General features: G+C 55.3%; 1 protein-coding gene across 1 annotated transcript; it reads left to right on the plus strand.

Moving 5' to 3' along the window:
* Positions 1-1,713: 1,713 nt before the first annotated feature.
* On the plus strand, positions 1,714-2,320 carry PLICBS_004129 (uncharacterized protein; the record flags this gene model as incomplete). Its single annotated transcript, XM_065600431.1, has 2 exons — positions 1,714-2,040; positions 2,309-2,320. 2 exons carry the CDS (start codon positions 1,714-1,716, stop codon positions 2,318-2,320), a joined length of 339 nt encoding a protein of 112 aa, XP_065456503.1.
* Positions 2,321-12,607: the final 10,287 nt, after the last annotated feature.

Genomic DNA, 12,607 nt, shown 5'->3' on the forward strand with positions numbered 1-12,607 from the left:
CTCTTGCAAATAGCTGAGGTCAAGCCATTCAAAAATGAAGACTTGTACCGAACCAGGCCATGGACAGTCGCACTAGAAGGAAACGATGATCTAGTAGATTCATTGACTATCGGCACATTACTGGCTATGTACGAAGTCAAACCAACGTTCTGCAACTATTCGTTGTGGATTGTTTGCAGATTGGACAAACTTGCGAGCGTTCAACACATGCTCGAGCAACGCTACCGCCATCTTTGTTTCGCCATTGGCATAGTATATGGTCGCACGATTGCGCTGCGAGGCCCATCGGTCAGGGTGCGCTTCAGCTAGCGTTGTCTCGCTGACCGCCACCATCCGCTCCAACAACTCGATGGCCTTCTTCATCCGCCCGTCCCCCTGGTGTGCTCCTGCGACTTCGTGACAGCGAAAGACATCTGGGAGAACTATTCCGAAGCATGGACCTTGTACGCCACGGCGCTGCGGCTGGAGGGTGCCGACGATTGCTCCGTCGCGCCCCCGGAGCTGCCGTGCTGGATGAGGGTGCGCAAGCACTAGCTACCTCCGGACGGCGGGTGGTTGGAGTACGTATTTGCGCACCCTCCGGGCGGGCGAAGGAACTGGTGTGGAACGGCAGGAGCCACTTCCTTCAGGTCTATCGCAGCTTCAAGAGTCTCTGGGACCACATCAGCAAGCCCGCTGGGCAGCTCGACAACCGGCTGAACAAGGCCATCGAAACCTTCTTCTTGGTCACGTTCAACAGCAGCAACACCAAAGTAGTCGGCACGAACCATTATCAGGGCTCATGGTACTACCGGAAGCCTACCTTTTTTCAGGTCCACTTTCGCGTTCCACATTTCTCGCCGCCCCAAGACAGCCACTTCTCGCGTCTGGATGCCATACGCCGGCCCCCGACTACCCGGGCATTGAACTTGACTTCCTTATTGATATGTATAGGTCGATTGGTGGGCAGCCCTGAAATTTGTGAAAGCTGGAGCTGAAGAGACCTTGTCCTCGTGTGTCGATTCGGCTTCACCAAGTGCACACGGCACTTAGTCCGAAAGAAGCCACAACGTGCGCCGTGCATGTACACGTGGTATCATTGACTGGGCTATGGAATCGGGCCGGTGAACCCGGGATTGTAGCCAGGAGAATGTCGTCACTCTCTTGATTCAGACTCTGTCTTGCTCGAACCAGGTGAAACTTCTCATGCGTCCAGCTGAGGCGGAGCTCGTCATGATACCGAACTTGTAACAGTGCGAGTCGTTCAAACGCTTTGATGCCAAACGAAATGTCCACAAAAATTCTCCACTTGCTCAGGCGTCACGCAGACTCGCTCGAGGGCAGCAGTCTGTCGCTATAGAATACAAATACCATCAACATCTTTCCCAGCCCTTCTCGACTCAACATTTTCAACACATCTCCTATTTAGCAACATCTTCCTTCAGCCTTAGGACGTCCAACAAGTGTAGCTGGTCTATACAATACATCTGATTAAAGCCTCAACGCAAAACAACAGCAAAATCTTTCATAATGGTCCGCTTCAACTTGGCTATTCTTGCTCGTACGTTTGAATTTAGCCCAATATTTCTGTTATGCCCCCACAAAATTCAATTGCCTGCTAACACGCCTTTTGTACTAGTGAGCGCGACTGCCCTGGCGGTGACTACTCATAATGACCGCCGTGGACTCGAGGATCTCGACGAGCCCCGTTTCATCAGCAGGGACGCGCCATTGATGGACTTGTACAAGCGCCAAGTCCAGAAACAGGATAGCCCCGAGATCCAGAAGCTCAAAGACGAGCGAAAGGCCATCTCACCTGAACTTGACCAGGCCACACAGGCCATGCGGGACGCTCGTAAGGCGGCCAACGCCGCCATTCCCCAAGATCTCAAGCAGAAGGAGGAGGCAGCAATCCAGAATGTCAAAACCATGCGGGAAGGTCTCCCTGAAGACAAGAAAAACCAGCTCAAAGAGAACGCGAAGGCCATTCAAGCTGAGAGGAAGAAGGAAAAGGCTTCTGCTTCTGCCCCGGCCAGTGCCCCGGCTCCCTCTGCTCCAGACGTGTGTCACATGAATTCGAAACGCACAGCGAAAGACAATTCCTCCACAGACGTATCTCGCGCTCATGGCATTCACGAGGATGGGCAGAAATTTCCTGCATGCATTAAAGCCCTCACTTGCCCAAAGCAACTGTCTTAAGGCTTAATTGCTGGTAGGTTTTATAGTATGCGGGTGCTGGTTTAACTCCCTTTGCGAAGTGGTTTTCGCGACAGCACAGCAGTGTTTACACGAAGCCAATTCGCGGGCACCTGACATACCTTAGTTCCAGCCGCTGGACTAGCCTTATAAAGGCAGGTCACTGATTCTCCAATACACACATCATCCTTCCGTCAGCACGTGGTATATAGTGACATGGCAATCATATTTGGAATCATGACCACCTTGTCCGAGCGCGAGCCAATACGTGAAGAAGATGATATCCCGTGAGCAGTTCCAAGTGTTTCGAGTAGACGTAGCAGCTTTGCGCGACGAAGTACACTTAGCAGGTTGACCCGAACTTCGTGGGAGTATAACTGCGCATTCATCTCGTCTGGAGTATGCCTGGAGTCTGTTTCCAGACTCCACGGCAGAGCCACTACTTTCTTCAATCTATCCTCATTACCTTTATTTCTCGTCAGATCTGCTGCCGAAAATGCAGTTTATTCTCGCGATTCTAACCTTTGTATCACTGGCTATGGCCGCCCCAGTGGATTCCCGTGGGTTTGGATGCCCGCAGTGTCCACCGGACTACCGCATCTCTGTTCCAGAGCAACAGAGCTCAGACGCTGCCGGTGTTTCTGCTGTACGCTTTGCCCATCTCCGCTAACTTCACCCTCGTCACTCAAAAATTCCTTCAGCCTGCCCAGTAGCTTTCCTTCCGGCCTTCGTACCGACTCCGTTGTTCGTAAGTTACCAAGTATAGTGGTGTAGCAGGACATGATATGACTGACAGTAATAGATTTGGCCACCAACGACACAGTCCCGGGCATCGACAGTTTCAAGTCCACGGGAACTATCACTGGACGCCAAATTGCGACTACAATATAAGACAATCTCGCCTGGTGCCATACACAGGGAAAACAGATACGTGGAGGTAAATAGGTCATCAGATATGAATGCAATTATTTCCATGAGCGTGGCCAGGGCTCTGCTGTACCTTGGCTGCCCTTACCGACCGCAGCTTCATATTCTAATGAGTTCACATTGGTTATACATGGTTGGAGAAGCTAAGTAAGACCTATATAGTAAGCCGATGCTCCACGGCGGCCCACGGCGAGTTCACGGGGGACTTGGTAAACATAAGAATCGAGCTCATCATGCAGTCGTAGCAATACCACGATCCATTGATAGTTTTGTCCAGTAGGTTCCAACATGTCCAGTGTTCAACTGGCTCAAGCCTTCATGATTATGCTAGAGTGTATACCGAAATCCATCCAAGGCTGCGACGGGTCTACCGCCACTTGCGGCGCGCTTGTTGGCCCTGCTCAGCTTCCAATCCAGCAGTAGCGTGATGATGATGATGAGAGCACTCGCAGCAATGGTAGCGTACATCCCCGGTCGGTATGTTGGTGAGTCTTGACTGCGAAACACTGTAGTTCCAACGATGCCTCCGATGCCACCGGTTCCAACAAGTGTGGCGGAGCAGAAGGCTCGCTTCCACTGACCTCGAATGTTGTTTGCCTGTCACGTCAAGATGCAAGGCACGTTCGCATTACATGCTGTAGTAGTAATAAATGCACCTAAGTAGCGAACACCTGTATTCTCCACAAAGCCGAGAAGTGGCAGGCCTGGTTCGTTCAGCGAGATGTTAAAGGACTCAGGGCCCACAGAGCTGCGCTCACCTATAAGCAGAAGACAGCCATTGAAAAGAATGAATGGAGACCTGACGCGATATTTATCACTTAGATAAGCAAACAAAAACATCGTCAGTCCAGCGGCGACGTAAGGTGGTGCAACGAGGCACTGCGATGCGGCAACACTAAAGCCCATTCCATTCCGCAGGATAAGAGGAAGAAAGTAAGCAATAGCATAGGTGTTGACCGTTGTAAGTCCAAAAAGAGCCGCAAAGCCCCATATTTTGATGTCCAATGCGTGGGATAAGTATTCGCGGAAATTGAACCTAGACACTGTCAGTTATACGTGTAGACTATGTCAATGGGTGCAAGGGACAGACTTCTCGGGTGTCGCATCCTGTCGATCTAGCTCGATCCTCGCCACGACGAAAGCCGCCTCCCGGTTGCTGAGATGAAAACCGCAAGTGGTTTCTTTCACGTCCGGGAATCCCAACACTAGGATGTACGCGGCGAAGGCAATGATACAAGTCAGGGTGCCTTGTAGGATGAAAATCCACCGCCATCCAGATATACCGTCTCCCATCGAATTACCACCACCTACCACGGCCTGGACTCGTCCCCACCACTGTGGCCCAGCCCCACGACCTTCCAACTGTGAGAACCCAAGCGCCAGTATGCCGCTGAAGGCCGATAGAGTTGTTCCGATCATGTAAAAGACGGCATTTCGCTTTTGCAAATCGTAACGAACTCAACAGGTATGCGCAGCCTGGGTGATAGCGAAGGATAAGCAGCGTGCCTGTAACGTCGTGGAACTAGCCGTCGGCTTACCTGGAAAGAACCCAGCTTCACATGCCCCTAGGATAAGCCGCAAGGGAATCAAGTCGGACCAAGACTTCACAAAGCCCGATGCTATTGTGGCTAATCCCCATACGAGCGTAGTTGCTGCAAGAAACGGTTTCGGGCCAATTTTGCGAAGAAGAACCGTAGCAGGCGGTTGAAACAGAACATACGGAACAAAAAAAAGCAGCACTACTAGAGAGTACCGGTTTCCGATCATCTCCAAGTCGACTGACATACCAGCAATCATTGCAATTCCGGTATTGTTGCGGTCCATAAGAGACACAGCGTAGGGGAAGCCCAGAGTCGAGACAAGGCGACAGTCAATGCGGCGTATGATGCTTTTCTGCTCCGCAGGGGTGAATAAAGCAATGCACGACTCGTATTGGGATGCCATGGAATTTGACTGCTCTGTTTTCGCGATTTGGAGCTCGTGATCCTCCACTGAGGGTTCCTTGTGGGATTCCAGGTCGGTAGCCATCGTTGCGGGAAGACGGGAGACTTGTCCCCGAATTCTGTCGTGTTAAAGTCAGGGTTTTGAAAAGACCGTCGTTGCTGTCTACTACCATCGTTACATCTGTTCCTCCTTCTTATATGCGTGGCGGTGTTCGTGTCGAGCCAAGACTGGACGGATCCGAGCCGCACCAACCGCGATCACTTCGTCACGCAAGCCACGACGCGCGCCCAGGCAATTTTGCGCAGCCAGTTCAATTCAAGACTGAAATCGTCGCGCTACCGCTGTCTCACTTCTTGCTTGCCCTGTTTCGGTGGATTTACTCGAAGATGCCTATTGCGTTCGGATTGCCAATTTGATCTCGTCGGATCCGACCGCAGATGTTCCAGGCGCGGTCGACATCATCTAAAACCTCTTGGTCATCGCGCTACTAAGACCGTTTAGGCAACGGCTTGGACCTTGCATCGCAAGAGCGTGGGCTTCGCTAGGCTTTTCGCCGCATGGGGGGAAATGGCTCTAAAGTTCAGATAAAGTTGTCTGATGGCGACATCTTTACGCCATCGGTTCCGATAACACGCACCCCGAACAGGCCGAGGGTTTTGTTCCGTCGCATTTCGCGACTGTCTGATGCAGGGATCTGTGCCATCGGATCCGATAATTACCATAGTAAGTGTACGCGGCCGACCAAGGAAGCCTCGTCATTTAGAGGCTGTGACCGCAGCTTGTGGTGCCCTCGTAAACTTGAAGTGTATGTCTCTAATCGAACCTGATCCTGATCGAAAGATTATCGTAATTCCACCGCCGCAGACGCGACCTAGGCAGGAGCACTTGGAAGCATGTCTTCCACAGGCAGTTTCTGCCTTGAACGTCAAATCTTTGATCCTACGGTCGTTTCCGACGCCTCACGAGCCTTCACCGATCGACTTCAAGTTCAGTCACGGACGGCCACCAGATGGTACGACGTAGGAGCCGCCGAATATCGTCAACTTCGAGCCAATGGCACTACAATACTTCCGGGGACAATTTATCTACCTGACGCTACCGATATCTCCATACCTTCTCGGGATAGAGACCGCTCTATACCATGTCGCATTCTCGGACCACAAACCGAGGCAGTCGTGGACGGCGTCCTCATGCACGTTCACGGTGGTGGCTGGTGTTTGGGTGACGAGAAGTCACAGGACACACTTCTCCAAGATGTTGCAAACGCCCACAACCTGGTCTGCATTTCTGTTGGCTATCGACTTGCACCCGAATTTCCTTTCCCGTCAGGACCGCAGGACTGCTTCGATGTCGCCGAATGGCTTGTTGATCATGCCCAGCAGCGCTTTGGTGCGCCTCTGTGCTTCGTTGGAGGTGAATCGGCTGGCGCACACCTATCCCTGCTCGTGGTGTTGTATATGTTACAGCATGGCATCGGGAGATACTCTGAGTTTCGCTTGAAGGGTCTCTTGCTTCACTATGGATGTTTTTCACTCCGCTGGCTGCCCAGCGTATATGAAGTTTCGAGGCGTGTTCCAAGTCTGGTACTAGATCTGCGGATACTGTCTGCGTTTCGTGATGCTTTCGTCCCGGGCTGGACAGATGCAACCCTCGACAAGGCGGAACTGAGCCCGTTGTACGCAGAGCTTGATAGACTCAGGGGTAAGCTGCCGCCGACGCTGTTCACTTGTGGCACCGAGGACTACCTCCTGGACGACACCCTGTTCATGAGCACTCGTTGGCTGGTTGCCGGTGGCGAGGTCACCGTAAAGATCATACCGGGTGCCCCTCATGGATTCATGTCGTTTCCCAGAGATACCGAGGGTAGTGGCTCTGCGGAAGGAAGAGACATAATGGACAGCTTCCTCGCAGCAAGGATGCACGGCTCTTAGGGGAGTTCCGTAGGAACTCTGCAGGGGCCTCCCCCAGGCTTTATAGAACCATCATACCCAGTATTTCCTCGAACACTGTTGACGATCCAGACGAAAAGCGTGGAGATTTCACTCGCTCCACTGCTGCCCGACGCCCATGCCCGAAGTTTCCAACTCCTTTTCTCGTGTTCTCTAGCTGCAGGTTCCACATCTCCTACATGACTTGCGTAATTTCCGAGAAAAGGTCCTTGCAGCTTCGACTGCACGCCGGAATTTCACGATAAGCTGTCTTGGCTGTCTCGGCTACCCACCACAACAATGTATGTTGCTGATTTCGAAGACGGGTCGCCGATCGGCCCACAAAGGGGCCAGGTCAAGTGGCACCTCCCCACCAACAGATCTTGACTTCCCCGCAATCTTTGATGCCAGACGCTAGTCAAAGCGTGGCTTGTCGCCGAGAATCCACCATTTTCCGATACGATACGATACGATACGATAATTATTTAACGTCCGGGAGCTACAGTAATAGCTGAAAGCCCCTATTGGGGCAAAGGACGTGCTAGGCTGCTGCTTCTAATGTAATAAGTGCTCCTGGATCAGACCTATATGGCGGCTGGTTTTTTTTTTGCCTGTTGTCTAGGTTAGCAGCCACAGGCTGCTTGCTGCCTGAGGCGCCATCGGCCGATTTCCCGCCGCCCCACCATCCTCAGCGCGTCCTCATTTCAAAACAAACACCATCTAGCATCTCATCGGCTCAGGGCGCTCTTTCGTCGGAGCCTCGCACCCGTCAGCGGGATGTGGAGGTGCAAGCGAATTTCAGTCGCAATCTATGCTCATCAATTGCGATGAGTCTGGGAAGGCGTTTCCTCTCCAGCTGCGTCTTGCAGCTGGATTGGAGGGGCTCGGCCGAGTGAGGGGCGTTGCAGCGCCCTTCGCTCGACCGCGACCAGAGTTGGAGAAACACAAAAGCAAAACAAAGAGAAAGAAAGAGAGTGCTGCTCGCCTAATGGCGCGGACAGATCCTTTGGAAGAAGGAGCTCTCCGACGTCATCTCGACGAAGGCTTTGAAGCCCTTGCCTACTGCGTGGTGTACCGCTTCGGCCGGTGAGGGTGCGAGCCTCATCCGGAGCCGTGGCGGTATCTTCCTGCAGTAGAATGGGTGCTCTGGCGCTTTGCGTCGTCCGCATGAGCAGTCAAGACGTGCGTCGTCATGATTGAAACGCTCGTGGTAGTCGGCAAAGTCGCCGTGGCGAGATCTCGCCGCGAGGACACTGTGGAGCGTTGCTCGGGGGAGCATGAGCTCTGGTGGGCAGCTTGTGGTCACCTCGAGGTGCAGAGGCTTGTACGACTCTGGGGCTTCGGTCGTCCACCATGCTGTGAAGGCATCTCTGGGCTGCTGTCTGGCCAGTCGGCGCAAGTGTGCCAGTGATGGTACGGCTCCCGGCGGCTCAGGTAGCAGGCATCCAGCTTTGGCGAGGCCGTCGGCCTCCTCATTGCCTGGTATGCCGGCATGTCCTGGGATCCAGCGGACCTCGACGTCTCCGTGTGCTTTCGCCAAGTCCTGGAACTTGGTGAAAGCGTCCTGCGACGAGTCGGCTGGGTTCCCGCGCAAGCAGGTGGCCACTGCAAGGTTGTCGATGCATACTACGATGCTTGTCGTCGTATTGATAGCCGAAGCTATGGCGGCTTGCAGGCCCTCTAGGGCCCCGGATGCCTCTGCGTCAAAGACCTCGGCCGGCCCTAGTCGGCCGGAGCCGTGGGCTATGGGTTGCTCGTTCCGATGGACCGTGAATCCATATCCTACGGCCCCGCTCGGCAGTTGCGATCCGTCAGAGTATACGATGAGTTTTCCGACCGCGGCGTCTTTGAGCCATTCGAGGAATACCTCGGCAGTTTCGGCTTTCGGTGCGGTCTGGAGCGGCCTGGCTTCAGAATCGGAGTATTGTCGCGGTAGCAGGACCGGGCGGGCGCAGTTCGGGAGGAGTGCGTCGATACGCTCGAGTCTGGTCTTCTGGCTTCGTGGCTCGACGAGAAACTTGCGTTTGATCGAGCTGTGGTATGCCCGGGCGGGCTTCGGGGAGGTCCTCGCCACGAGAGGGTGTCGTACGTCCAAGGACTTAAGGCGCGCCGAGAAACGGATCCTTTGAGACTCGAGCAGGATGGACGCGGGTGGAATACCTGCTTCTCGATGCTGGGCAGGGACGGGCGTGGTCTTCCAGATGGGAAGAGCTGCTCGGATGGCGTGTCGCAGAACCGCGTCGAAGCGATCGACGAGGTGCTTGATCTGCGTGGACACAAGGCGGGTCGCGTTCCCGGTGCCAGGGGCCATTTGCCCGGGATACCATGCTTCTACTCCGTAGAACAAGGTCGGTTCGATACAAGCCTTGACGGCTCTTCGGACGGCGCTGGGGAGGGGCCCTTGTCTGGTGTTTGCGAGGGCCTTCAGATGATTTGCTATCCGCCGGGCTTTGGCTGTCCACTCGTCGACGTGGGTTTTGAACGATAGCTTCCGGTCAAGCCAGAGGCCCAGCCAACGCATCGAGTCGGCCGGGACGATCTCTGTGTCGTCTTGGAAAATTGACGGTCGGGCAGGGTCCTTCTTGCGGGAGAAGTGCATTATCTCTGTCTTGTCGGGATCGAATGTGACGCCATTCGAGGCGCCCCATGCCAGGAGCTCCTGCATGTCTCGAGATGCGAGAGCAGTCGTGTCTTCTAGCGAGCACCCAACCCGTAGAATTGCCGTATCATCCGCGTACCCAAAGCGACCGCCAGAGTTTCCCGGGCGGTAGATTGGGGCGATATACAGAGCGAAGAGGATGGGAGACGCGGGAGATCCTTGGGCCAGGCCACATTCGAGCGGGGACGGCGGCGTTGTGATGTTCTGGAACCGTACGGCTGCTGAGCGGGCTTGCATGAAGGAGGCGGCCCATTTCACAAGGTTCAGTGGCCAGCCTTGTTGACGCAGACGCAGTATGAGCCTGTTGCGCATGACGGTGTCGAAGGCGCCCTGTACGTCCATAGTGACCAATGTGGCGACCATACCGCGGGACAGAGCTACTTCGATATCGTGTATGAGGGCGGCGACCAGGTCCACTGCTGATCGTTTTGGGAGCGCACCAATCTGTTGGGGCTGCAGGACGCCATAATGGATCGAGGCCCAGGCAAGCCGGCGAGCAATGAGCCTCTCAAGCCCTTTGCCGAGGCAGGACAGCAAAGATATCGGTCTCCAGGCGCGGGGCTTGGAGAGGTCCCGTTTGCCGGGCTTCTCAATCATGACGACTTCTGCTTCCTTGAATCTCCGAGGGTGATAGCCTATCGTGAGGCAGCCTTGGTACAGGCGCTGGACGTGTTTGCCGATGGCAGGCCATGCCGTCTGAAGTAGGCGCACCGTGATGTTGTCGGCTCCGGGTGAGGTATTGCCTGTGCGGAGCAAGGAGTCTTGGACCTCTTCGATCGGTACATCTGCTTGGATTGGAATGTGCGTGGTAACATCCACGGGTATCCATGGGTCGGAAATATCGTCGGCGGCCGTCCTCCGCTCAAGGGTGGCCTGTCGCAGAGCTTCGGCCTTGCCAGTCTGAGTCTCGACGATCGTCTCGCCCACTTGCAGCGGTGGGGGGCGGAACACGCCTGGGCTTTTCAGCCAGCGCGTGACCTTGAAAATGTCCTTGCCCGCCTGGACTCCGTTGATGAGATTGCGCCAGTACGTCCTTTTGGCTCTTCGGACAACGGCTCTCAGTTCGCGGCGGGCGGTTTGTACCTCGTAGTTGAAGCCCAAGGGAAAGGCGCGCCTCACACACCGGAGCTCGGCCACGGCGGCTATGCACTCCTCGTTCCACCAAGGAGCTCCTGACGACCGCCGCTGGGATTGTCTGCCCGCGGCACGGGCGGCTGTTTGCATCAGGTCGATGATCGCATTCGCGAGCAAGTCGAGGTCGCCCGGGGTCGATGCGGCAGCAGGGATGGTCGCGATCCCGGCTTCTATGTTTTCTATGTAGCGCTTCAACTCGTCGTCCGTGGCTAGCAGGATCTTGCCCTTGGGTAGCTTTGCTGGTGTCAGAGCGGGAAGAGAAATGCTTAGGGTGAAGTGGTCGGAGCTTGTCGCCAGGTGGTCTTCTACAGACGCCTGGGCGAGAGCAATGTTTGAGAAGGCGAGGTCGATCGTATTGCCATGGGCATTGGTTGGGGTGTCAATCGGGTTGAGGAGCGAGAGCTCGTTCTCGGAGGCCCAGGACGCAATGCTGTTGCCATGACCGTGAGAGTGGCCGAGCTGCCACATATGATGCCGCGCGTTGAAGTCGCCTGCGATGATACACTGGCTGGGTATCGACCATGCAAACAGAATTTCAAGGGCAGTGTCAACATGCGGCTCCCGATAGATGTTCACCACCGTTACGCCGTTGACCGCAAGCCAAAGGATGTCTCTCGAGAGAGCGGGACGTTGCTGGTCGGCTAAGAGTCTGGAGCCCCGGCGAATATATGTCATGACGCGCGGTCGGGTGTCGTTGCCTTCCCAGGTACTGACCGGTGAGTAGGTGTCGTAGGCAGGGTGTGTCTTGGTAAGGCAGCGGGAGTCGCGGACTTGCGTCCAGGGCTCCTGTAGTAGTATGACCTCATATCGTTCCGCGTCGGCGAGCGCGAGCGCGCAGTCGTGCGAGGGGCCATTCTTGCCAACATTGGCTTGGAAGACCCGGAAGAGCCGCTTATCACGATGTTGTCGTCTAGGTCGTCTATTCATAGAGGCGGGTCTGGGGAGGCAAGGCGGCGCTTCTTTGGTGAAATGGCTGGCTGGGGGCTGGAGGTGCGGACCTCAGGAGCCGGAGTTCCGAGGAGGCACGTAGAGGAGAGCGACGGCGTGGGCGTGGAGACCGAGGGAACTGGGCTCAGCGAGGATCTCACCGATGGTGAGGGGCTTGCGGGTGGTGCTAGGCCATTCCCAACGTACTCGTTCGGTTCTTCAGACATCTCGATGCTCTGTCTCACGGGCGGAGAATTACTTCTTTCGCTGCGTACCGACGAGGCTCGACGGAGTACCGGATCGGCGGAGTTCATGGGCGTAGCTGAAGTGGGTTTGATGGGGCTGGCCGATGCTGCAGTGTTTTGCCTGCCGTTGGAGGAGCTTTCAGTGCTTGGAGTCGGCGATGCTTGACTGTTGGAGGCAGCGGGTGTCTCGCTAGGGCGTGGTGCAACATTTTGCATCGTAGGCTCCGGTGTGCTTGCGTCGCTTGTCGTCGGTGTGCTCCGGCTGGACGGGGAGGTAGTGTCACTCGCTGTCGCTGAGTCGGATTCGAGGCTCGTGGACTGATCCCGCGGTGGAGATGCTGGTTTCGCTGTAAACTGCTTGAACAGTCGTTTGCCCATGATTTGGACAAGTTTCTTCTCGGGCCTATTGAGGCTGTGGAATGCTCCGTTCACCTTCTTGGGGCGAGCCGGGCACTGGGGAAAGTCAACCGCGTGCGGCCCGTGGCAGTTGGCGCATTGCTGTGTGGCTGTACAGGTGTCCTGGGCGTGGCCAGTCTTGCCGCAGTTCTTGCAGCGTGCCTGGCGTCCGCAGCTGTAGCGTGAATGGTAGTCCCAGCAATTATCACATTGCTTCGGCGGGTTGGTCTTGACGATGAGTCTCGCATAGCTCGTCGTGTCGAAAAGGCGCC

Source organism: Purpureocillium lilacinum (genome assembly GCF_023168085.1).
Source record: "Purpureocillium lilacinum CBS 284.36 DNA, scaffold_3, whole genome shotgun sequence".
NCBI lineage: Eukaryota > Fungi > Ascomycota > Sordariomycetes > Hypocreales > Ophiocordycipitaceae > Purpureocillium > Purpureocillium lilacinum.